The following is a 27,979-nucleotide window of genomic DNA, read 5'->3' on the forward strand; positions in this document are numbered from 1 at the left end:
CTGTCCCCCCCAGTAGTACTCAGGCCGGAGTACTTATTTTGAAGGGGGACATCCACCGGAGTGCTCCCCATCACCCGTGTTTTCCCCTTCCTAATGGTAACCCAAGTGCCCTCATCCCGTTGCCCTGGTGTGACTACCTGCTGGTAGCTCCTTTCTATAACGTCCTCACTCTCCCTAACTAGCCGAAGGTCCTCGAGCTGCATTTGCAGCTCCTTAACCTGGTTTCGTAGGGCCTGCAACTCCACACACCGAGCACAGGTGTGGATGTCTGGCAGGCCAGGAGCCTCCAAGACCTCCCACATGTTGCATTGGCAACAACATACAGGTCTCACACTCATATTTACCCCTTATAGCAACCCAAAGGAAAAAAGGAAAAAAAAACTTACAACTTACCTTATCTCTTTGGCCCTGTGAGCCAAAGCACTTACAGCACACACAAATACAAAAGCAGTCTTACCAGCTCTCAGACAGAGCCCCTCTCTCTCTCTCTCTCTTTTTTTTTAGGTTAGGGGAGGGGGGAGGGCTGGGATACTCTACCCGTGTAGAGTATCGGGAAACCCCTCCAGTCTAATTTATAGTCGGGTAAAAAAAAAACGCGACCCGAGTGCCCTCGCAATTACTTCCGGGGTCAAACCGGGGTCAAACTTAAAAAAAAACAATCAAAAAAAAACCCACTAAAAAATAAAGTTAGTTTCTAAAAGAAAAAGTCACTTTTACTCACCCACAGCTCTCCACTCTCAAATCGCAGCCTCTCTTCAATGCTCCCACGGAACAATGAGGCTGGACCCCCGAGGTGAGTAAACTTTTAAAGGTGAAAAAAAAAACGCGACCCGAGTGCCCTCGCAATTACTTCCGGGGTCAAACCGGGGTCAAACTTAAAAAAAAACAATCAAAAAAAAAACCCACTAAAAAATAAAGTTAGTTTCTAAAAGAAAAAGTCACTTTTACTCACCCACAGCTCTCCACTCTCAAATCGCAGCCTCTCTTCAATGCTCCCACGGAACAATGAGGCTGGACCCCCGAGGTGAGTAAACTTTTAAAGGTGAAAAAAAAAACGTGACCCGAGTGCCCTCGCAATTACTTCCGGGGTCAAACCGGGGTCAAACTTAAAAAAAAACAATCAAAAAAAAAACCCACTAAAAAATAAAGTTAGTTTCTAAAAGAAAAAGTCACTTTTACTCACCCACAGCTCTCCACTCTCAAATCGCAGCCTCTCTTCAATGCTCCCACGGAACAATGAGGCTGGACCCCCGAGGTGAGTAAACTTTTAAAGGTGAAAAAAAAACGCGACCCGAGTGCCCTCGCAATTACTTCCGGGGTCAAACCGGGGTCAAACTAAAAAAAAACAATCAAAAAAAAAACCCACTAAAAAATAAAGTTAGTTTCTAAAAGAAAAAGTCACTTTTACTCACCCACAGCTCTCCACTCTCAAATCGCAGCCTCTCTTCAATGCTCCCACGGAACAATGAGACAAATTCAGGAAGAATATTCCCAATGGTGGGGGAGTCCAGAGCTAAGGGTCATAGTTTGAGGATAAGGGGTAAACCCTTAGGAATTGAGGTGCAGAGAAATTTCATCACCCAGAGGGTGGTAAAGGTGTGGAATTCACGACCACAAAATGTATTTGAGGCCAAAACTTTGTCTGATTTCAAGAAGAAATTACGTATAGCTCTTGGGACTGAAGGGACCAAGGAATGTGGGGTGAAGCGGGCAATCAGGATATTGAATTCAATGATCAAAATTAATGGGGGAGGAGTCGCGGAGGGCCAAATGGCCTACTCCTGCCTCTTGTTTTTATGTTTTCTATCCCACCTTAAGTGTCAACCTGTACCAAAGGCTGAACTGGTAGGCCAGTCAAGTCCCGCTCTGTCTTTCACAGAATCACAGAATGCTGCAGTACAGAAGAGGCTCTTCGGCCCATTGAGCCTGCACAGACGCATGAAAGGTCCTGACCTGCCCACCTGATCCCACTTGCCAGCACTTGGCCCATAGCCTTGAATGCTATGGCATGCCAGGTACCCATCCAGGTACTTCTTAAAAGATGTGAGGCATCCCTCCTCCATCACCCTCCCAGGCATTGCATTCCAGACCGTCACCACCCTCTGGGTTAAACAAAGCTTTTCCTCAAAATTCCCAAACCTCCCAATCCTCACTTTTAGCTTGTATATCCTCATAACTGACCCTTCAGTGAAGGGGATCAGCTGTTCCCTATCCACTCTGTCCATACCCCTATAATCTCGAACCACTAGGGGCGGCATGGCGGCACAGTGATTAGCGCTGCTGCCTGTCAGCGCCAGGGATCTGGGTTTGATTCCCAGCTTGGGTCACTGTCTGTGTGGAGTTTGCACATTCTCCCCATGTCTGCATGGGTTTCCTCCAGGTGCTCTGGTTTCCTCCGACTTAAACAGCAGGTTAGGTGTAAAGATTCGCATTCTAATCAGTAATCTGTAAACTGTCTGTGCTTTATATGCTCTGTCTGAGGCTAGAACTCTTCATTCACCTGAAGAAGAGGGAAACCTCGAAAGCTAGTGAGTTTACTATCAAATAAATCGGTTGGATTTAAATCTGGTGTTGTCAGACTTTTTACTGTGTTCCTCCCACAGTCCAAAGATGTGCAGGTTAGGTGGATTGGCCATGCTAAATTGCCCCTTAATGTCAGGGGACTAGCTTGGGTAAGTGCAGGGGGTTATGGGATAGGACCTGGGTGGGATTGTGGTCAGAACAGATTCGATGGGCCAAATGACCCCCTTCTGCACTGTAGGATTCTATGATTCTACAACTCAATCAGGTCATTCCTCAGCCTTCTCTACTCCAGAGAAAGCAACCCAAGCTGATCCAACCTCTTGATTGAGGCATAAATATTGGCCTGGACGCTGGAGATAACTTTGCTACTGTTCTTCAAAATAATGCCATAGAGTATCCAGAGCAGGCAGATGGGGCCGCGGTTTAACATCTCATCTGAAAGACTCTCTCCAGTATCATGCTGGACAGCATTAGCTAACAGTGTATGCACCTTTTAACAATGTAGTATCTGTTAATGACTTCTAATTAACTACTCTTGACCATAAAGTAAACATAGTTGTGTTCTTCAGGTTATGAACAGTGTTTTTTTGAGCTTTTAAAGATGTCAAATTTAAAAATTGAAATAAAAAGGTATTTTTCTTCTCTTTCTGATCTGATCTTTGTTCCTCTTTTTCTCTTACTTTCTCACTTTGCTGCTACATTTCTCTTAACTGGTACTCATGCAAAATATTTTCAGTGTTGAAAATGTTATGTTTTTAAAGATTTCAAGTATGATATTATTTATTGACAGAAGGTGAGCTGGTTGACATTGGACTGGGTCAGAAATTGTATTTAAATTGTCAAGGGAAGGGGCATCCTGTTGGTAAGTAAGAATTTTTATTTGCTCAGATTTTTTGTTAGAACAATTATTTATTTTTCATTTTATGGTGTTTTTTTTAAAAAAAACTTACCGGAAACAGGAAGCAATAGTGAAGAAATTTGAGACAGGAAAAATGAAATGAATGATTTCTTGAATCTACAGCAATATTTTGTTGAAAATGACAAACGTCCTACAGCATCTGATTGTAAAGAATGTTAGAATACAGCGCAGAAGACGCCCTTGAGCCCATTGAGTCTTCACTAATACGCGAGAAACGCCTGAGCTCCCATCTAATCCCCTTTACAAGCAATTGGCCATAGTCTTAAATGTTATGATGTGTCAAGTGCTCATCTGGTTACTTTTTAAAGGATATGAGCCAGTCCACCTCGATCACTCTCCCAGACAGCTTATTCCACACTGTCACCACCCTCTGGATAAAAAGGTTTTTCCTGCCCTTCAACTTGAACCTATGTCCCCCCTGAAATTGACCCTTCAACTAAGGGGAACAGCTGGTCCTTATCCACTCTGCCCATGTCCCTCATAATCTTGTATACCTCAATCAGGTTGCCCCTCAGACTTCTCTGATCCGACAAAAACAACCAAGCCTATCCAACCTCTCTTCATAGCTTAAATGTTCCATCCCACACAGTATCCTGGTGAATCCCCTCTGTATCCCCTCCAGTGCAATCACATCCTTCCGTTAATGTGGCGATGAGAACTGCACACAGTACTCTAGCTGTGGTCTCACCAAAGTTGTATACAACTGCAATATGACTTCCCTGCTTTTGTAATCTATGTAAATTTTTGTAATCATTTTGTAATCGTTTGTAATCTATGCCTGGATTGATAAAGACAAGTATCCCATATGCCTTTTTCATCACCCTGCTAACATGGCCTTCTGCCTGTTGTGAAGTTAGTGTTTGTAAAATTATGAAAACAATTGTAAAAATGCTAAGAGCATAAAGCATTACATGGTCTTTTTAGAAAAAAAAGTTGTTTTTCTTTGTACTAACGAGGAGCAAGTGCATGCCATGCAGTGTAACAGTGTGTCGCTAGCCTAGGCACTATTGCTGCCAAGCTGATGGTTTTTTTTGAATTTTAACCAATTTATTTAAGCTAGGGCATTTGAATAACAGCAGCCTATCAGATTTGAATTTGATATTTTACATGGAAACACAGAAGACAGAGAAACACAAGACGTTTTGTTGACCATTTTCTACGTACAGGATTGCAACATTCCACTGATTTCTGTCGGCGTAGTTTTTCCCTACTAGTATGACTGAAGTGATGCATGTAAAAAGCAAAGGCAAGTGAAATGAGGTGGATGCTGATTGCACACATCACTGACTGTGAGAGCTGTGTGCTCCCTCTGTGTCCAAATTGTAAATATTTCTTTTGTTTTTACCATTTGAAGTTCTATGACTCACAGGTGATTAAGCTTTTTCTATAACTTGTTATTCGATATTTGGTAGGTATTAAATGTGTTTGATTTTATCATGGAGTCATGTTTCATAAACAAACCTGATTTAAATCTTGCAACCCACTGAATTGGAGGAGCGCCACTCATGCAGTCCACTCACCAGCCTGGGTTGCCTATCACTGCTGGAACCAATTGAAGTTTCATTCAGCCAAGCTAATCAAGGTTTTGCCGTAATTAGATCTGCTTGAACAATGGTAGCTGTGGTATAAATGCACCATTACTAAGTGTGCAACACAAGGAGTTTCTGTGTTGACGCTGTATACCTACCAGGTGCTCAAAAGTGCAAAGTGTTGTGTTTCTGTCCTCCCTAAAAGTCCTGTCATTTCTTTAATGAACTCCCCATTTCTCTAAACAAGTGCTGGGAATCTTTAAAAGCGATAGAAGTACTCAATACACAGCAGATATATCATCATTTATAAGAGAAAAGAAAGGTTTTGATATTTTCTTACGTATTTTTCATCACAGCTTTTTATTGAACATTTGTAATGTTGGATAAAATATGATTTAAGATTGAAGCTTTGATCTAATTTTGATATTTTCCAACTGCCTAGTGATATTTGATGCACCCACTGGCATGTCTTCAGATGTGTGGCTGTTGATTCAAAAGGATGTGTCCCAATTAACACAAGTAAGTGATTATGAAACCAGTTAAATTTTATCGATTAAGGGCCCTTTATTATGAATAAAATTCATGAGTTGGATATTGGTATCTGCAGCCTCAGAGCATTCCAGAATTCCTTTCCACATGAGTGACCTTCAAATGAATTGTGGTGTTTGTGAAAAACCATTTCCCTACTACAGAAGTTAAGCTAATTGGCCTATAGTTATCTGTCTTTTGTCTACCTCCTTTTTTAAATGGTGGCATCACATTTGCTGTTTTCCAATCTGCGAACCACCCTGGAGTACAGCAGATTTTGATAAATAACCGCTCGTGCATTTGCTGTTTCCCCCACCATCTCTTTAAGTACCCTGGGATGCATTCCATCAGGGCCAGGAGACTTGTTTACCTTTAGTCTCATTAGCTTGCCCAACACTACCTCTTTTAGGTGGGAGTTTGGGTATTTCTAATGTGTCAGTGTGGATTTGATTGACCACAGGGCCTTTTCTGCACTGTACAGTTCTATGATTCTATGATCTTTGCAGAACACCAGTAGCTACAGATTTCCATTCCGAAAATCACCCTTCCACTGCCACACTCTCCTCTATAATCAAGCCAGTTCTGTACTCATCTAGCCAGCCCACCCCGAATCCCATATAATTTTAGTTTTTGTACCAGTCTGCCATGTGGTACCTTGTCAAACACCTTACCAAAGTCCATATAAACAACATACACATCCCTTCCCTCGTTAATTATCTTTGTCACCTCCTCAAAACGCTCAATCAACTGGTTAGTTACAGGCAGCCTGGTTTAGTACAGGGAAGGTTATGTCTCATCGAAATTAATGGGTCCATTTTCTTCCAAATGTGCATATATCCTGTTTGCAGTGTCTTCTCCAAAAGCTTCCACACCACTGATACCAGGCTCACTGGCCTATAATATCCTGGATCAGCCGTGCTTCCTGCTTCCTATATATGTGCATTATCTTGCACTTGCCCATGTTAAACTCCAGTTCCCGTTACTCAGTTCCGATGTCTATCTAAGGGTTCCTATTTGAAAAACTTGGGTAGTCTCCTTTATTTCCACAGTATCGCCTATAAAATTAAAACCCTACACTCAGATTGCAAATTATAACAATAAACTGTCAGATTAAATTTGCATATTTTAGATTTAAATACTACTGAATTTAATATGGTTAACAGCAAAATGCTAGTGCAATTTATAATTTTGCTAGTTTGCAAGCTTTTACTGGTAGTAATTACAACATAGCTTTATGGTGTTAATATTTTTTGGTTTCAAAAACCTGACAATTTTGAGATTATGGTAAATGTATTTGTGTTTCAGTTTTCATGATTCATATCAAATTTGAAAAATCATGAGGCGGATGGTGCAGGAGTGCAAGATGATAACCGTAGATTGGTGAAATGTTGACTGACTTCTAATTCTCTGCTTGATTCTTAACCTTAGCTAGGGTTGGAGTTGCTCTGCTACTTTGAAGGAATTTTTGTGCAGGTTATATTTTATACCTGGAGGAGTTGTGGCAAAAATCAGCCTGCAACATCACTATGCCTCATTGTTTTGATAAAAACTGCCACTTGCATATTTCTCTGCGTAACATTGCAGTCTTACTGTTTATCAAAAATGAGAATGGAGAATTAAACGTTTTGGCCAAAAGCCTGATCAAAGCAATAAGTTTTGAGGGCCATCCTCCTCTTCCTCCTCTGCTTCAGCGGCTTTCTTATGATCTCCCTCCTCCCCCACCAGGATGTCTCCTCATTGTGCACCATGTTATGGAGTGCACAGCCGACCACTATGATGCAGGAGACCCTCAGGAGGCTGTACTGGAGGGCTCCACCAGAGCGGTCCAGGCAGTGGAGCTGCATCTTTGAGAGCCCGATGGACCGGGTGGCAGAATCAACCTCATAACTGATCTTCGCCTCAATGATATCATCAGCCATAAACTCAGCGGAAAGCCCTTGTCCCTCACAAGCCGTCCTGGCAGCCTGGGCTGGTCCTCAAAGAGCCCAGGGACATCTGAGCTGCAAAAGATGTAGCTATCATGCATGTTCCCCTATTGCTGTGCACACACCGACATGTTGTTCAGTTGATGGTCACACAATCTATGTTCAATGAGTGGAATCCTTTTCTGTTAATGAAAGGCACTCTTTCATCGTATAGGACCAGCAGGGTGACATGTGCTGTCACCATTTCCCTGCACATGGGGTTTCCCAGCAATGGCAGCGAAGGTTACAGCCCAGACTTTCCGTTGGGTCTCGCCCACGTCAGACTTAATGTCATTGGCTGCCAGGTGCACACAGCATCTGTCACCTGATGGATGCACTTGTGCACAGAGGCATGGGTGCTGCTGCAAAGATCTCCGCTGGAGCCCTGGAAGCACCTTCTGGTTGTCATGACCTTCACTGCCACTGGGCGCGGGTCTCTCCATGAGATGCTGCAATGTCTCTTTCCTGAGACACTGTCTGCAACAGCATCCAGCTTCCTGCAGCTCTTTGAACAATGTGCATGTCCTGTAGAGGTGGGATTTTCACCTCTGACGCCCTGTGGCCCTTCCATTGGGCCAATGTGTGGGCATGACCTGGCCCCGACCAGTGGCCCCTTGTCTTCTGCTGCAGCCTCTCTAGTCTGGGCAGGCCTTGCCATAGCTGGATGTCTCCCTTTTCTGCATAGCAGCCACAAGTATAGTTGCCGGCTCTATTGGCTTCAATGCAGAATCAATTACCCCTTTGGAGTGGGGTTTGGGAGGGAAGGGAGAGAGAGAGAGACAGTTAGTCATGTTATCCATCCTTGACCCCTCACTCGCAGCAACCCACATTGTTCTGATGCTGGCAACCCAACAGTGTCCCGGGTGCCATACTCCACCTTAATGGGCTGCTGACCCCTTCTAAATCATTGAGATGGCAGGTAAGGAGAGCATACGGGTGGCTGTGATGGGTTCCTGATTTGTATCTCATGAAGCATATGCATGGGTACACCAACCTGGACATCTATTGCACTGGCTTCAAGAATGGCTTGCAGTTCAAATAGACAGTGAAGCACCCTTGCGATTAACACAAGATGAGTTCCCATGGAGGGCAGCACTGGAGAGTATGCAATGTGAGGGGCTGTGTTAACAACAGGAGAGCTTCCCTGATGGGGCTTTTGTTAGTGGGGCATGGGATGGGATGTCAGCAGGCAGCCGTAGAGCGTGTCCAGCAGACAGAAGGTAGGATAAACATCATTAGGATTAGGACTCATCCTCCTCTACAATCCCTTGGGTTCCTTCAGTGGGCAGGGGAAAATGCGTGCAACATGAGCCCCAAGCCAGCAGTGATCCCTGACCTGAGGACCCCCATACCGGTGCAAACCCCCCCACCCTGCACCATGGCAGTGGCTAAGACTCCCCTCTTTATTCAGGGCTTATTGCTCAGTGGTACTGACTTCCTAGCTCTCCTTCACTACTGCTGTGCCATAGCCACGCTTTCATATAGCAGTAATGATTTGCTCCGGCATGATGACATGCCAGAGAGGTAAGAAGCATTAGGAAGGGGGAACGGATTCTTACTTCTGTTGTCACATTATACTCTCCCTAAACCCAAGTTTTCTTTTATGCTCTTTAATTCCCTTTCTGTACTTAATTCACCCACCTTCCCTGGCATTCGTGTTTCTTTTTCAACCCTTAAATCTGCGATCAAGAAAATGAACTGTTAGTAACACAATCATTAATAGCTCAAAGTCTCTGTTGCCTTTGTTGCAAATTACATCACTTAAAAAAAACTTTGAAGAGAATCCAGTGTGGAGTGCCATAAGTGTAGACAAGGGTCATGGGTGGAGAGGGGACTCACAATGTTGAAATGGCGGTGCAGGCTCGTTGGACTGAAGGGCCTGTTTCCCGTGCTGCGTTGTTCTTTGTTCTTTGAGAATCGAAGAAGTTAAACTGAACCATTATTTAAAAATAATATATAGTTTGCTTATTTGGACAGGATATTAAAATGCATGATGTTTTTGGAATGTTCCATCAAGAAAGCATTAAAATACAACAGATCTTACTGTGAATTTAATGTCTGCATTTGTTGAATACCTGCAGAAAGTGGTTCACATTGATCCAGAAAACTTCTTGGCTGCCGAATGGAATTCCACAGAATAGCTGTGAGGAGAAACTATCACAAGGAGATGCAAGTGGTGATATCACTCTTGTCTGTCAGTGCTCAAGTTGTCGGAGACCATTTGCATGGAAAATGGGAAACTGATACTGTGGTTACGTGACAGAATCACTGGAGTGATTAAAAAGCATTTATTGATGCACGTTTGTGAGGCCACCCTCAGTCACTCTTGGAGACAAGGAGGGAACAAATCCAACCCGGCAAAATAATATACCTTGCAAATATCCACCAGCAGGCAGAGAATTGGAGTTAGCTTTTCACTTATCAATTTGGAAGAACTAGAGTGAAGCTGCTGCTTCAAGTGGTAAGCCACTGAATCCATCATCAGAAATTTCGAACCTTCACTTCCGTGCACCAAAACGGAACTCAGATTAGCAACATTTCAAGCTTTGATTTCTAAAAAAAAACATTCAAGGTATGTGGCTCCTCCAACATTTATTGCCCATCTCTAATTATCCTTGAGATGGTGAGCTGCCATCTTAAACTGCTACAGTAGGTGTGACACAGGTAAAACCACAGTATTGTTCAGGAGGAAGCTCTGGGATTTTGGTCAAGCGACAATGAAGGAATAATATATTTCCAAGTCTGGATGATGAGTATAGCTAAGTACCACTGATGACACCTTCCATTCCTTGATTGGTGGTGTTATAATTGATCAGGTTGGATTTGCCCTGTTTTTGTGCACAGGACATACCTTACTGGGTAGATACAGTATTGCAGCTGTACTGGAGCATGGCAAGTTCTGGAGTGCAAGTGTTGAGTGCTATTGTCGGAATATTGTCAGGACGTGTAGCCTCTGCAGTATCCAATGCTTCCAGCTGTTTGTTGATATCATGTGGGGTGAATCGTGTTGGCAGCAGACTGGCATCTGTGATGCACGTCCAGAGGAGATCAAGATGGATCATCCACTTGGTAGTTCTGGCTGAAGATCGTATCGGATGTTTGTTCTGGGCCCCCTCATCTTTGATATTGGGAATATTTGTAGAGCCTCCTCCAGTGACTTCTTTAATTGTCCACCACCATTCATTGTTGGATGTGCAAGACTGCAGAGCTTAGTTCTGATCCTCTCGTTGTGGAATTCCCTAGCTCTTTCTATCAGTTACTACTTATGCTGTTTCGTATTTAAGTAGTCCTGTGTTGTAGCTTCACCAGTTTGGCACCTCATTTTTAGGTACACCTTGTACTGCCATTGGCATCCCTCCTGCACTCTTCATTGAACCGGATTGACCTACTGGCTTGGCAGTAATGGTAGAGTGGAGGAAATGCCGTGTCACAAGGTTACAGATTGTGGTTGAGTGCAATTCTGCTGCTGCTGTTGACCCACAGCGCCTCATGGCTGCCTAATCTTGAGTTTCGAGATCTGCTTGAAATCAATCCCATTTAACATGGCGGTAGTGCTGCACAACATTTAACATATGGTGGTGGACAATTAAAACAAGTCACTGGAGGAGGCTCTACAAATATCCCCAATATCAAAATGGGGGAGCCCAGAACAAACATTTGATACAATCTTCAGCCAGAACTGCCAAGTGGATGAACAAAGAACAAAAAAAATCAGCCTGGGAAACAGGCCCTTTGGCCCAATGAGCCCGCGCCGCCATCTCAACACCACCAGTCCACCTCTCTACCCACGACCCCTGTCTATGATCCATCTTGACCTCCTCTGGAGGTGCATGGAGAAGATAGAGAGCATCTTCAATATGAAAAGAGACTTTAGTATAAGAGCAAATATTTGGACTGGACTGTAATATCAGAAATGCATGCTACCTCTTTTGTAGTCACTTTGTATGTTTGTGTGTGTGTGTGCCTGTGTGCTGTTGCAAGTGAATGCAAATATCAAGATACAAATATTCATCTTTTTGTTATGAGGAAGTGTTTATTTCTGTTTATGAAAATCTACACTCAATGGGGTTAAAATGCTTTCTCCTCAGAACACCACTAGGTTAAGTCAGTTGAGAGGTGGAACATGAAGGAATTGTCCTCTCTTACTGTCCATAACGACATACTGACAATAAATACTCAATGTAATTTATCATTTAATCATGTTTATCATATAATTTATCATATAATTTATCATTAATTATTTTATTCCCCCTGTTGGGCTATGTCATAAACTCTTGTCTTACTCTGCAGGCATGCATTTATGACAGAGCTGGGCTGGGCTTCAGTAAGAGAGTGTTCCAGAATGAAACAACTGGACTGAATAAATTATGGAGGGAGTCAACGACTGGAAGGTAATCAGTAGAATAATCTGTGGAATAAATAATAATCTGAGATAGTTAAATTTAAATGAAGTAGAAATGGCACTACTAAGACAATTTTGTTTTACAGAATTGATATTTTGTATTTTGAGACTAGAGCCTGTCTTTAATTTACTTTATTTACTGGTAATATAGAATGCAAGTAAGCCCAGTAAGATCGTAGTTTATATTTGTTTCAGTTGGCCTATCCTGGTCTTCCTGTTTTAGTTACATTATAACGGGCATAAATAAATGATAAATTATTCTGTATTAGGGATAAATTAAAAAGACCTGGTTGAATTGCTGCTGCTGGAGAAAAATTGAAGGAGAAAATCTGTCTCCACTTGGAGAAGCAAGGTTTTATAGTCAGCATAACTTTGTCAGAAGGAGGTCATGCCTAACAAATTTGAATTTTTGAGGAACCAGGTGTGTAGATGAAAGTAGTGCAGTTATGTAACCTTTGATTTCTCTGTCAATCTAGAATCTAACTGTACAGCCTTAAAAGTATTCAGTAACTCTGCCTCTGCTGTTTTCTGGGTTGAGTTCTAAAGACTGTGGACTCTGAGGGGGGAAAAAACATTTCCTCATCCCCATTTTAAATGGGAAAGCCCTTATTGTTAAAATGCAGCCACTAGTTCTGGTCTCTTCCTTTCTGCATCAACCCTTTCAAGTTCCCTCAGGATCTCATATGCTTCAATAGGATCGCCTGTTATTATTCTAAACTTCAGTGTGTACAGGCGCAAACAGTTCAACTTTTTCTCATTGGGTAAAGCTGCGTGGAAACCTACAGGGTCAACCACACCACTCCCGTCTAACTACCTGGATTCATAGAACCATAGAGACATACATTGGAGGCAAGGCCATTTGGGTACTGAATCTGCTACTCCAACAACAACTACCACTTGAGAAGGGTTTACTCCATTTTCCTACACAGGTTTCAGAACAGAGAATATTGAGAGATCTCAAAGACCCACCCAAATATAACCTGAAAAGTAACTCGGACTTTAGGCTTAATTTACCTCCCCAAGCAGAGCATTCCAGATAGTCGCCACGCATCTTCGTCCACCACCCCGCACAAAGAAAGATTAACATGAATAAAAATGTAAAAGCTCCAGGGAACAAGAAGACAACAATATAAGGGCAAGGCATCACAAGGGGTAATAAGGGTTGGATGTGAGCTGAACGAAAAGTGGCAAAGCAAGAAGAAAAGGGGACTTGTCCTTTATGTCTGACCCCAAAAACCAAACGTCTTTGGAGCATGGAAGGAAACCAGCACACCCAGATGAAACCCATACAGACATCACACACAAACTTTTCCTACCCCAAATTCAGCAAATGTTAGCTTTGCTGCCAATATCTACATTGATCTGGCATGTTACCTGAGACCATATGTATCACTTTTCTCCAATGCCTCCGCACCTTTTCAAAAGTACAGTGCCTAGAATTGGATGCAGTACTGCAGCTGAGGTTAAGCTAGTGACTTATACAAATTCAACATAAATTCTTTGCTCTTGTACTCTATGTCCATGTCAATAAAACTCAGAGTTCTATGTAGTTTTATTAACCATGCTGTCAACCACAACTTTTGTTTGACTGTAACTTTGCTCTGGTTGCGTCTTCATTACCATAATTCTCTCATACATTGTTAGGGACCAGATCAGAAACTCCATGGTATGTTATGAAGTTAGCCTAGACTATTTTTTTGATTTTGACATTAGAGCGAGCATAAGAAGTTTCACTCCAGGTATGATTTGACCCACTAAAGGTTTTATTAAAACAAACTTTATTTAACAATACAGTTAAAATATAAGAAAAAGAATTAGCATAACTTTTTTCGTTCATTCCTGGGACATGGGTGCCGCTGGAAGGCCAGCATTTATTGCCCATCCCTAGTTACCCTTGTTCAGAGGACAGTTGAGAATCAACCAGGTTGGTGTGGCACCAAAGTCACATGTACGCCAGACCAGATAAAGACAGCAGATTTCCTTCCCTAAAGGACATCAGTGAATCAAATGAGTTTTTCTGACAATCAATAATGGGTTCTCAGTCATCAATCGATTCTTAATTCCAGATTTTTTTTATTGAATTCAAATTCCACCACCTGCCATAGCGGGATTCGAACCTGGATTCTCAAAATATTAGCTTCTGGATTAATAGTCTAACGATAATACCACTTATTGCTTCCCCAGTTGAAATACTTAAACATGACCAGGTATAATTCTCAACAGCTAGCCATCTCCATAGTTCCAATGTAAGCAATATCCTTCTTTGGAATCAGTTGGTACAAAAAGTAGATATGTTCATGTGGGTGCTACGTTTCCAGCCTTTTAATCCTTCTAGACTGATACAGATTCTGACTCCCATACGTCAGCCTCCTGTTTAAAAGAAAAATTATTTTCTGGCAGATCCCAGTCTCCAAATGAAGAGAGGAAAAGAGGCATTTCTCTGGAACAGGCTGCATTTGGACTATTGTGTACAATTTAGGTTACCCTATTATAGGAAAGACATTGATTAACTGTCAAAAGTGCAAAGCAGATTTACGAGGATGTTGCCAAGAATAGTGGGCCTGAGTTATAGGGAGAGGTTGGCCAGACTAGGACTTAATTCCTTGAAACACAGGAGAACGAGAGGTGATCTTATTGCGGTGTATAAAATCATGAGGGGCATTGATGGGGTGAACGCACCCTATCTTTTTTCCAGGGAAGGGAAATTGAAAATGAGAGGGCGTAGATTTAAGGTGAGAGGAGAAAGATTTGAAAGAAACCTGAGCAGCAGCTTCTTCACACAAATGATGGTGTATATATAGAATGAGCTGCCAAAGAAAGTGATTGAAGCAGGTTAAATAGTAACATTTAAAAAGCATTTGGATAAGTAGATGGATGGGAAACGATTAGGGGATATAAGGAACGAGTTGGGAGGGCACCATGATCAGCATGGACCAGTTGGGCTAATGGATCTGTTTCCATGCTGTATTGCTCTAAACAGCAACTGAGCTTATTTCTCTATGTAAGCCTAGTCCTGTGCAGTCTGATTTTTTTTCCCTGTCAATCAACCTGATCAAGCTCTACTCTGAAAAACTCCAGGGGAAATACTAAAATAGTAGAAGTGCATTAATCTAGATTAATACGAACACTTTAGCAATTATGATCAATTATGCTGCTGCGGTAACAATAGAGCCTGCCGGTTAAAGACAAAGCGGCACGTGTTAATAGAACTGACTGTTTAAACAAATTTTGCGCAAGAAACATGACACAAATGCATTTCTGAAAGGCACAGTATTGTCAGAACATGAGCCCCGTTTCATTTTATTCGGCATAATTTACAAAGAACTTGAAATACACCGCAGCATTACGTTGGGTGCAGCAAGTCAAACTTCCCACATGTCTTGCTTGTTTCTTGCTTCCTGGCAACGTGCCAAAACAGATAGTTGAACCTAATTATTGCAGGTGTTGTCCAGCTATAATAGTTTCATATTTTCTGCTATCCTTAAGCATTGTGTCAGCATTATGAGCCTAATTTGCCTGCAGTTGATCCTTTTGGAAAGCTTCACTCAACATTGAAGTTACAACCAGCTCCATTATTTGTTTGGTCAGATCAACTTCAGAGAGATCATGGTCCTTGCTCTCATCACAGCACTTGCTAATGGTTGATTGATCCTTGTGCATGCTCCAGCGTATGTCACAGTTTGGCCGGATCATTGCTGATAATCCAGTTCTGTGATGGATAAATCTAAATAGCACAGCCCCATCCTCTGTTTAAAAATCTTAAATTTGGATAGGACACCTGTGGTCATCCAGTTCACACTGGGAAACTTGGTGGTAATCTTCCTCCTGTTGCTGCTCTGTATGAATGCTGTCTATGTTTCGAGAATTTACCTTTTCTTTACTCTGGGGAAATTCAGCTATTCAGCTTTTTTTTTTAAGGATCACTCCCTCCCTTTTTGCTTGGCTGGATTTTTTCTTAATGTTTACTCACTTTCCGTCTTTTGTGTGGGAGTGCCACCAGAGGATGTCATATGGCCCTGTAACTTGTTCTGCTCAACTCACTACCGATCCAGCTACCCCACAAATCAGATACTCACTATAGAACATTTCTGTAGAGGGACTATCTCTCCTGAGGTCTTTAGATGTAGCCATTGTATAGCAAAAAATCTTGTCATTTAATCTCAGTTCTGAAAGACAGTCATATTGGACTTGAAACATTAACTTTGTTTCTTTCTCCACTGAAGCTACCAGACTGACTCAGTTTTTCCAGCATCTTGTATTTTCAAACAAAATCTTGTCTGTGGCTTTTCCTGTGATCTTTGATTTTTCATTTTATTTAAAAGGAACCATTGCTGCTCACCATGTTGCATTTCCATTTTACGCCATACAAGCTTACCAATCTTGCAGAGGACTGGTAAACTAAATGTAGGTTCAATTCATTTAAAAATTTAGTACAGGATAGCTCAACAGACAAACTTACCATTAAGTTTCAACAGCTATTGTTAACAGGGAAGTACAACTGCAATCCTTCACATTGCATGCTGTTAGGTAAACTGAAAGTTGCTCAGAAAAATTGCCAGAATTTTCCAATCCTGCAGTGAAAATAACTTGTCATTGGTGGCTGGTGGGATCATCTGGCAATTTGCACTGTTCATCCATCCTGTCATTGGGTAACCTGCAGCAGAGGATGACTTTGACAGGACTGGAAGATTCCACTGTTGGGATGAGCTGGAAAATCCAGCCCACTGTCTGCTGGTCACAAGATTTACATCCTGGCCATTTACTCATTTGCATATTCTCTCTTAAAGCAATATCAGACAGGCAAAGGTCTGAGGAACTTATTGAATGTTTTCCGGACAGTTTCTTAGCACAGCACGTTCTGGAGCCAACCAGAGAACAGGTTATACTGGACCTGGCATTATGCAACATGCAAGGATTAATTAATGACCTTGCAGTGAAGGCACTGTATTATAATTTTCTTTAGACAGAAGAAGAGTGGGCTTAAGACTAGTACTTCAAATGAGTGTTGGTCCATTAGAAAATTAGTCTGATGAATTAATAATGGAAAATAAGGCAATGGCAAATGAATTAAGATGGTCTCATCTATAGAGGATACAAGTAACATCCCAGAAATAGATGTAAATCAAGAATTCTAAGGGAGGGAGAAACGTAGGAAAATTACAATCACCAGGAAAGTGGTACTGAGAAAATTGTTGAATCTTCAGGCTGACAAATCCCCAGGTCCTGATATACTTCATTCTGGGCCTTTAAAGAAGGGGCTGATGAGAGAGTTGATGTATTGGTTTTAATTTTCCAAAATTCTTTAGATTTGTGGAATCCATTAAATTGGAAAATTTGCAAGGAGTAATTTGACAAAGAACTAGTCAATGAATGGCAGGACACGAGGAAGTTCTATGGAACAAAGGGACCTTGGCATATTTATCCACCCATCTCTGAAGGCAGAAGAGCATGTCAGTAGGATGGTGAAAAAGGCATATGGGACACTTGCCTTTATCAGTTGACGCATTGATTAAATAAACAGGGAAGTCATGTTGGAGTTGTGTACAACTTTGATGAGGCCACAGCTAAAATATTGCGTGCAGTACTGGTCGCCACATTATAGGAAGGGTATGATTGCACAGGATGCTGCCTGGGATGGAACATTTTAGTTTTGAAGTGAGGTTGGATAGGCATGGGTGTTTCGTTAGAGCAGAGAAAACTGAGGGGGGTGACCTGATCGAAGTGTACAAATTTATGGGAGACATGGACAGAGTGGATAAGGAGCAGCTGTTAATTGAAGAGTCAGTCACAAGGGAATATAGGTTCAAAGTGAGGGGCAGGAAATTTATTGGGGATGTGAGGGTAAACTTTTTTACACAGAGAGTGTGACAATCTGGAATGCGCTGCCTAAGAGGGTGGTAGAGGTGAGTTACCTCACATCATGGATGAGCACTTGGCACATCATAACATTCAAGGCCAAGTGCTGGTAAATGGGATTAGGTGGGAGTTCAGGTGTTTCTTGTGTATTGGCGCAGACTCGATGGGCCAAAGGGCCTCTTCTGCATTCTAAGAAAATAGTGAATGTAAGTCCTTTGTTTCAACAAAGGTATTGAGACAGAAAACAGTAAACTGCAGGCCAATTAATTTGACTTCTGTCACAGGGAAAGCTTTAGAAACTGTTTTAAAAGATGCTGTAGCAGGATACTTTAAAAATTCAGGCTGATCAGGCAGATTGAGGCAAGGCATTTAATAAACTTGTGAAAATAACAGTTTGTGATTTGGAAAGGAACATATTGGCATGGACACAAGATTGACTGGCTAACAGGAAACAGACATAACTGGGTCCTTTTCTGGTTGGCAAAACGTAATGAGTAGTGTGCCACAGGAATCAGTGCTGCGATCTCAACTTTGAAGGGGCCGAAGATGTAGTTGTTAAATTTGCGGATGACACAAGATAGCTAGGATAGTATGAGGTGATAATGATAGGATGGTAATTGAGGCAAGCTATTAGAAAGTTATCATTTATTGTGAAGGGAATTGAATACAAAAGTAGGGAGGTTTTGCTTCATTTATACACGGCATTGGTGAGACTACATGTGGAGTATTGCATACAGTATTGGTCTCCTTTAAGAATGGATGTAAATGTGTTGGAAGCAGTTCCGAGAAGGCTTATTAGACTAATAACCAATTTGGGTGGGTTGCCTTATGAGGAAAGGTTGGAAGGCTTGGCTTGTATCTGCTGGAGTTGAGAACAGTAAGAGGCAACTTGATTGAATCTTTCAAGATCCTGAGCATTCTTCACAGAGTGGATGTAGAAAGAAGTTTACTCTTGTGGGAGAATCTTTTACTGGGGCTACTGTTTAAAAAATAAGGTGCCGTTCATTTAGAATAGAGATGAGGATAATTTTTTTCTGCGGGTTGTGTGTTTGGAACTTTCTTCCTCAAAAGACGGTCGAAGCAGAGTCTTTGAGTATTTTTGAGGCAAAGCTAGATGCATTCTTGATAAGCAAGGGGGTGAAAGATTATTGGGGATAGACAGGAAAGTGGAATTGAGATTACAATCAGACCAGCCAAAATCTTATTGAATGACAGAGAAGGCTCAAAGGACCGATTGGCCTGTTCTTGTTCATAATAGTTTGTTCGTATATATGCTAATTGCAAAACACTAATGTGGGTTCCAGGGAAGAAAAGTTATTGTATTTTGCATTTAATTGTATATTTTAGTTTTTGCCTGAGATTCTAAATATATCTATTCTTAACATATTGTGATTGGCAATTTTATTTCTAATTCCAACATTTAAAAAACTTCTGTACTTGGTAATTATCAACAGAGTATTAATTTTAAACTGAAAATTTGATCCTGTAAATATGGTTTCCTCTATAAGGGAACATGTGGACCTGCGAGCAACACCGTATCTTCCCTTAGAATGACTGAGGGCAAAACATAGGTGTCATGAGCCAGCGTTTCAGCAGGTACCGCTTATCCCCAAGCAGCCATCCCCGCTGATGATAGAAAAGCCAGAGCATAAGAAGGAAGGCATTTGGCTCATCTTGTCCATGCTAGCCCAAGGACACCCAGGTGCCCTTTCTAGTCCCACCTTTATGCACACAGCTATACCCATGCAGCTTTTAGCACTTGAGGTGCAGATCCAGGTTAGGATCTCTGCCTCTACCACCAACTTGGGTAGTGAATTCCCGGCATCCACCACCCTTTGCATAAAAATCAAGTCGGTTTCTTTCTATGTGACAGTGAATCCTATCTCTCAAAATTGATTCTACTAATTTGCCCACCACCGACCTAAGACTAACTGGCCTATTTGGCATTTCCTTTGGTCCCTTTTTAAACAATGGAACTATGTTTACATTTCTCCAGTCCTTCTGTACCTCTGTATCTGTGAGGATTGGAAAATCATCTTCAGAGCATCTGCCATCTCCTCCCTAAACCTCCTTCAGCAGCCTTGGAAACAGTCCATCTGGCCCTGGTGATTTATCAACTTCCAAGGATACCAACTATTCCAGTAGTATGATTATTATAGAAGCATCATAAAATCCTTACATGGGATTGCCATTTGGCCCATCGAGCCTGCACTGATAATCACTCAGACCCTATCGCCGTAACCCCATATAGTTGCCCTGCTAATCCCCTGACACTGAGGGGCAATTTCTGCATGGCCAATCAATCTAGCCAGTACATCTTTGGACTGTGGGAGGAAAATGGGGCACCCAGAGGAAACCCATGCACGCTGGGTGAGAATATGCAGACTTTACACAGACAATGACCTGATGCCAGAATTGAACCCAGGTTCCTGTTTTCTGACCCTAACCATCTCCTTTGGATCTTGTATGTCCAGTCCCTTTACTTCTCAATTCCCAGCAGGACAGTTTACGGTCTACTAATTCCTCCTAATTGACATTTCAAGGTCGCTCTGGAGTATGGGACGATGAGCCCTAGCAATAGTTACAAACGCACAAGTGAAAAAGGTGAAATAGTGCTGTAGTCAGATTTGGCACAATTGTAGAAAATGTCCTCCATACAAAGATGCAATTAGAGTAGCGACTTTTCCTTTGTTCAGTGTATAATTAGAATATGAAAAGATAGATTCTGTTTACAGTTTGACCTGATTAAACTGTAAACAGAATGTCCAAATAGTTAGTGTAGCCTGAGTATCAGCATTGCATTCTTAGATATAGTTGTCGAAACAGTGCAGCCTTGACAATGCCTGCTGCCTTGACTTTATGCTGTCAGCTCTACTGCTGTCAAATAAAATTGCTATAGAGCTACTTGCACTCATCCCTCCTAGCATGAGTATAGACACGTTACTTCTTATGGAATGTCTCCTAAAATGAACTGCTGTAGCTCATTCAAGTGACAGTGATTGTTAAAAACTGATGAAATAGCAGAATCGGACTGCTGTTCTACTTGGTAGAATAGGTTGAAATTTTCCTTATTATAAATAGAAATTGGGACATGAGCAAAACAAAGATTGTGAAAACCTAACCTTCAATGATATCCTAAGCGTAGAAAATAAAATAAATGAATTATAAGGCTACTGTAATTTTCATTTATTTTCAATCCTACTTGTAACTTGATTGTAATTGTCTGCCTGCAGTAACTTGGTTGTGGTCTATAAAGCATTCCACTGCCTCTGAATGCAAGTGGATTTATAGCAATTTATTTGACAGCAGTAGACTTATAGCATAAAGTCAAGGCAGCAGTTTCTGAATTGACAGAATAATCAATTTTTGGATATTGGTTTGTGTGGCATTTTGATTAGAGCATTTATTCCTGCAGCAAAGGCTTTTGGTATTAGAAATCTGCAAGTATGAGTGCATTAAAGTCTTGGAATAGATAGAAAGCTGTATAATAAGGTTATCAAACAATGGAATAGTAACATTTTGAGTAATGTTACAAATAACAGATGCAATTAATTCACATAAAAAATGTACTTATTGCAGCAAAACCCCAGAAAGAACATTTAATGAGTGACCAATTCAATTTTTTTTATTCTCAAGATGTGGGTGATACTGTTGGTAATACAATTTTTTAGTTGCCCTAATAAATTGGAAGTTGCATTACGTCCTGCAGCATAGGCATAATGTAGGACATTGAAAATTGAGTGGGTGAATGTTGAATTTGGAGCACTAATTCAGCAACTAAATTATTGAAGTAGATCCAGAGGCAACCAAGGAGTGGGCTATTCTCGACCTGGTAATAAGTGAACAATGAGTCAATAACTTAATAACTAATTAATCAATAACTGATAGAATTTCATATTCAATTTGAATATGAGTTTAAGACTGTTTTAAACTTGAATAAAGCAAATTAAAAGGATGTTAAAATGAACTATGAAACTACATTGAAAGGTAGCGGTGACAGACTTTAATTCTCAGCAAAGATATGTCTCAATGAGAAAGATCGATTATTTGAAAAGGTGTGACTGAAGAAGAAAGTTAAAGAATAGTATCAAATTAAAAGAAAACGCATGAATCTGAAGATTGATGGTAATCAGAAGATTGATCAGATTTTTAAGAATCAGCAAAGAATGACAACAGAATGGAGGGAGAAAGATTATAAGAGAAAGCTAGCTCGTAATCACAAAAGCAGATATTAAGAATTCCCCAAGAAAACTCGTCTGGGGAATTGATAATGGAAAACATGAAAATAATATTTTTAGTCTATCTTCACTGCAGAATAGCTGTAAAACTTCCCAGACATAGTTGAAAATCAAGAGGTGAAAGGGAGGGAGTAACTTAAAACAATCACCATAACCAGGGAGAAGGTACTGCGATAGCTATTAAGACCTAAAGGCTGTGAATCCCAGGACCTGATCGCCTGCATCCTAAGGTCTTGTAAGTGGCTGTAAAAATAGAAGCGGCATTGATTATCATCTTCCAAAATTTCTTGGATTCTGGGAGGGCCCTTGCAAGTTGGAAAATAGCAAATGTAGCACCTTCATTGAAGAAAGGAGGCCAGTCAGCCTAATATCCGCTATAGCGAAAAGTTGTAGAATCTGTTATTCAGGATATTTAGAAAATCATAAATGTAATTTTTTCAAAAAGTTTAAATTTCTGAAAAGGAAGAATGTTGCAGTCTATTCATTGCCCCTTAGGAGAGCCAGCTTGGGCACAATGGGCCAAATGGCCACCACCTCTGCTGTTATTCTATAATGGGATCAGGCAGAATCAACATAAGAACATAAGAAATAGGAGCAGGAGTAGGCCATCTAGCCCTTCGAGCCTGCCCCGCCATTCAATAAGATCATGGCTGATCTGTATTGTTATTTAACATGGTATTGTTAAAGGAAATTTATGTTCAACTAATTTATAGTTCTTTGAGGAAGTGAGGTGGTTAAATGGAAACTTATAGATGTAATGTACTTGGATTTCCAAAATGACACCTGATAGTTTGCCACGAATGTTATGTAACTAAAGAGCACATGATGCAGGGGTAACATATTAGCATTGATAAAGGATTGGCTCGCTAACAGGAAACAGTAGTATTGTCCTGGTTGAGATGGGAAGGACAATATAAACAAATCTATGACATCCCAGCTACCCTGTTTAAAAAAAAGTCATTCTTGTTTGTAAAATTGACTAGTTTTAACTCATACCAGATTAATTTCTAACCTTGAAACAAAGCAGCAGAGTCTTGTTACATTTAGAAAAGGCGCTAATGTCCCTTCCTGGTGCAGCACAAAGCTTCTTTGATTTACAACGAACAACAAAGAACATAACAGCCTGGGAAACAGGCCCTTCGGCTCAATGAGCCCGCGCCGCCATTTTAACACTACCAGTCCCCCCCCCCATCCCTGACCCTTATCTATTGTTTTATGGCCATGCACATTGAGGGAAACTAATGTAGGGACAATTTATTCCTGCCAATCAGCCTAATAGCACATCTTTGGGGTGTGGGAGGAAACCGGAGCACCCGGAAAAAACCCACGCAAGCACGGGGAGAATGCGCAAACTCCCACAGATACTGGCCCAAATCCATGTGTCTGCACAGCAATCAGTGATAGTCACTGAGCTGCCGTGTTGCCCAGTATCTGGTCCAGTTTAAGCACACACTAACGACATGAAGCACTGGGCCAATCTCGAACAACCAAGAGCAGCCCAAGTATGACCCATCGCGTGTATGCCCCTCGTTGGACACAAGGCAGACTGACTTAAAACCTGTGAATAAAAAGAAAAAAAAGAATAAAGAAGAATTCTGGGCACTAGAGGACAAATGTCGGTGTTGGACTGGAGTAAACACAATAAGAGGTCTCACAACACCAGGTTAAAGTCCAACAGGATTATTTGGTAGTAAACGCCACTACCTTTTGGAATACTGTTCCTTCATCAGGTGAGAACAGCGTTCCGAAAACTAGTGGCGTTTACTACCAGGTAAACCTGTTGGACTTTAACCTGGCGTTGTGAGACTTCTTACTGTCGCTAGAGGACAAAGGCAGCTGTTTGTGACTCCTGTTTTCCAATCTGGTGTATCAGGGATGTCATTAGCCCACCCAAAACAGTTGCATGTTGAAGATTTGGACTGTCTGAATTCCTTTAATTTATAAAGTTGTTGGATCTTCTCTTCAGTCACTGTTTGAACTCTAAAGACAACATAATTCAGGGGAGCAGCCTGTATCTGTCTACCATCTTACCATTGAACAAGTAGGAGCAGAAGGAGCTCTGTCCAGGTACAGTTGCCTGGTCTGCATCTACACCTGTCATCTACTGAGACATTTGAACTTGTCCCTTCAAGACTAATTCAACTCTACGTGCCTTCTCCCATCAAGGAAGTCCTTGCTTCTAGAAAGACAGAATTCTTTCTTTAATTTTAAAATATAGATTTTCTGCTGAACCAAAAAGGCTGGTTATGACAAGTTACATGACCACTGGACAGGCCCTTTTATTCCTACCATCAAGAGTTACAAGAGCAAAATAATTCCCTCTTGTCTTGTGGAATCTCGCACCTCATTGCATAGACACCTAGTAATCAACAAGAGCTGATGAAGTGGCTCTCCAGCTTGAACTATCGCCAAAGAGATCAAAACCCATACCAGGAGAGATGTTGATAATGACTTATTTTCTCTTGTAAGGAGGAACGGAGAAATTCTGGCCAGAAGCACAGAAACTGGTTTTTAAGCTGCGATTAACCATTAATGCTCCATGTCACATGACCCAAATCTCTGGCCTTTTGGACAGGCAATTTGGTGTTTGACAGCGAACCGGGAAACTACCAAGGAGCAAATCTCTAGGCAGAACAGAAGCTCATCTCTCCCGGAAGATTTCCTATCATTGCCTGCAGAATGCAGGTTTTAAGTATCTACTTCACCTTGTGGTGTCAGCATTAACTGTAAAGCTAACTTTACAACTCCAGTCTTCAGCAAGCTGAACTCGAGCTTCTACATGAAAGAGTTCCTTCTTGGACTTTGACTCTGGAAATCCCATAAACTGATATCCATTTTTGTGGTTCTTGTAAAGTTACCATCAATGGTTGTATAGCCATTTTCTACCTTGCTCTCCCCACCCCACACTAGGGGTGTGGGTGTAGGGGAATGGAAAGTTGCAAGCACTGTAGAATAAACTAACCCAAATTAATCATAACATGTGTTTGTTGCGGGTTGTTAATCAGTTGGATCTCTCATACAAAGGGTTTGAGAAAACATGCCACTGCATACTTGAAAACTAATTTAAAAAGCCTTCTGCGTACAGACAGTGGTTGAGAGTATAAAGACAGTTATAGAATCAGAGGTTTCCAGCATGGAAATAGGCCCTTCGGCCCAACTTGTCCATGCTGCCCTTTTCTTTTAAACCCCTAAGCTAATCCCAATTGCCTGCATTTGGCCCATATCCTTCTATACCCATTGTACCCATATAACTGTCTAAACACTTTTTAGAAGACAAAATTGTACTCTATTACCTCTGACAGCTTGTTCCAGGCATCCACCACCCTCTGCATAAAACAATTGCCCCTCTGGACACTTTTGTATCTCTCCCCTCTCATCTTAAACCTATGCCGTCTAGTTTAGACTCCCCTACCTTTGGGAAAAGATATTGACTATCTAGCTGATCTCTGCCCCTCATTATTTTATAGACCTCTCTAAGATCACCTCTCAGCCCTCTACGTTCCAGAGAAAAAAATCCCAGACTATCCTGCCTCTCATTTAACTCAAACCATCAAGTCCTGGTAGCATCCTAGTAAATCCTTTCTGCACTCTTTCTAGTTTAATAATATCCTTTCTATAATAGGGTGACCAGGACTATACACAGTACTCCAAGTGTGGCCTTACCAATGTTTTGCACAATTTCAACAAGACATCCCAACTCCTGTATTCAATGTTCTGACCAATGAAAGAATGCTGAATGCCTTCTTCACCACTCTGAGCACCGGTGACTCCAATGAACCCGTAGATCTTTGTTCTGTAACTCTCCCCAACGCCCTACCATTAACTGAGTAAGACCTACCCTAGTTCAATCTACCAAAATGCATCACCTCGCATTTATCTAAATTAAACTCCATCTGCCATTCATCAGCCCACTGGCTCAATTGATCAAGATCCCCTTGCAATCCAAGATAACTTTCTTCACTATCACTACACCACCAATCTTGGTGTCATCTGCAAAATTACTAACCGTACCTCCTATATTCTCATTCAAATCATTAAAATAAATGACAAATGACAGTGGACCCAACACTGATCCCTGAGTTATACCGCTGGTCACAGGCCTCCAATTTGAAAAACAATCCTCTACAACCACCCTCTGGCTTCTGTTAAGAAGCCAATTTTGTATTCATTTAGATATCTTACCCTGGATCCTGTGAGATTTGGCCTAATGCAACAACCTACCATGTGGTGTCTTGTCAAAGGCCTTGCTATAGTCCATGTAGACAACATCAACTGCACTGTCCTCATCTACCTTCTTGGTTCAAAAAACTCAATTAAATTCAACAGACATGATTTTCCACTCTCAAAGCCATGCTGACTGTCCCTAATTAGTCCTTGCGTCTCTAAATGTCTGTAAATCCTGTCTATCAAAATACTTTCCAACAACTTACCCACGGCAGATGTGAGACTCGCTGTTTAACAAGGGCTGCAAGGAAAAGCCAAAGGCACAACATTTGCCACCCTCCAACTTCAGGCACTTCACCTGTGACTATCGATGATTCAAATATCTCTGCTATGGGACCCACAATTTTGTCCCTAGCCTCCCACGTCGTCCTGCGATACACTTCATCAGGTCCCGGGGATTTATCTACCTTGATGCCCTTTAAGACTTCCAGCACCTCTTTTTCTGTAATAGGTACATTCCTCACGACAGCACAATTTATTTCCCCAAGTTCCCTGCATCTTTGTTTCCCCAAGTTTGCCTGAATCTTTCCTATGTGTAACATTTTCAGTGTGTCTTTCTTGAAGTGCATTCCAGACCTTCAACACTTGATGCATGAAAAATATTTTTCTCATGTTACTTTTGTGAAATACTTCAAATTCGTTTTCAATCCTTTCATGTGTGTGAATAGGTTTGATGTGGAGATGCCGGCGTTGGATTGGGGTAAACACAGTAAGAAGTTTACTATCAAATAAATCGGTTGGACTTAAACCTGGTGTTGTCAGACTTCTTACTGTGAATAGTTTTGCCATATTAATTCTGTCCCTAATCCTCATGATTGTGAATATCTCTATCAAATCTTCTCCCAGCCTTCATTTCTCCAAGGAAAACAGTCTCAACTTCTCCAGCCTATCATCATAACTGAAGTTCCTCAATTCTAGAAACATTCTCATGAATCTTCTCTGCATTTTCCCCAATATTTTCACGTCCTTCCTAAAGTGCAATGCCCAGGATTGGACACAATATTCTAGCTAAGGTTGAATGATAAGACCATATGATGTGGGAGCAGAATTAGGCCACATGCCCCATCGAGTCTGCTCTGCCATTCAATCATGGCTGATATTTTTCCAATCCCCATTCTCCTGCCTTTTCCCATAACCCTGATGCCCTTATTAATCAAGAATTTATCTATCTCTGTTTTAAAGACACTCAGTGACCTGCCTACCACAGCCTTCTGCGGCAAAGAATTCCACAGATTCACCTCTCTCTGGCTGAAGAAATCCTTCCTCCTCTTGTTTTTAAAGGATCGTTCCTTTAGCCTGAGGTTGTGCCCTCTGGTTCTAGATTTTCCTACAAGTGGAAACATCTTTTCCACATCCATTCTATCCAGACCTCGCGTTATCCTGTAAGTTTCAATAAGATCCCCCTCATCCTTCTAAACTCCAACGAGTACAGACCCAGAGTCCTCAACCATTCCTCATACGACAAGCTCTTCGTTCCAGGGATCATTCTTGTGAACCTCCTCTGGATCCTTTCCAAGGCCAGCACATCCTTCCTTAGATTCAGGGGCCCAAAACTGCTCTCGATATTCCAATTGGGTCTGACCAAAGCCTTAAATAGCCTGAGAGGTGTATCCTCTGCTCTTGTATTCTAGCCCTCTCGACATGAACGCTAATATTGCACTTACCTTCCTAACTGCCAACTGAACTTGCACGTTAACCTAAAGAGAATCTTGAATAAGAACTCCCAAGTCCCTTTATCTTTCTGATTTCCGAAACGTTTCCCCATTTAGAAAATAGTCTGCGCCCCCATTCCTTCT

At 41.5% G+C, this 27,979-nt stretch overlaps 1 protein-coding gene across 1 annotated transcript in view; it reads left to right on the forward strand.

Annotated features, from left to right (window-relative positions):
- LOC145346455 (uncharacterized) overlaps window positions 1–27,979 on the forward strand; it is a 176,480-nt gene that overhangs the window by 18,625 nt on the left and 129,876 nt on the right. Inside the window, exons 3-5 of the mRNA XM_080193729.1 lie at window positions 3,314–3,385; window positions 5,414–5,490; window positions 11,754–11,854. Coding sequence (XP_080049855.1) covers window positions 3,314–3,385; window positions 5,414–5,490; window positions 11,754–11,854 — 250 coding nt within the window. The remainder of the gene's footprint in view (window positions 1–3,313; window positions 3,386–5,413; window positions 5,491–11,753; window positions 11,855–27,979) is intronic.

This window comes from Carcharhinus amblyrhynchos, chromosome 8, assembly GCF_965287045.1.
Source record: "Carcharhinus amblyrhynchos chromosome 8, sCarAmb.v2.hapA, whole genome shotgun sequence".
Classification (NCBI taxonomy): Eukaryota; Metazoa; Chordata; class Chondrichthyes; order Carcharhiniformes; family Carcharhinidae; genus Carcharhinus; species Carcharhinus amblyrhynchos.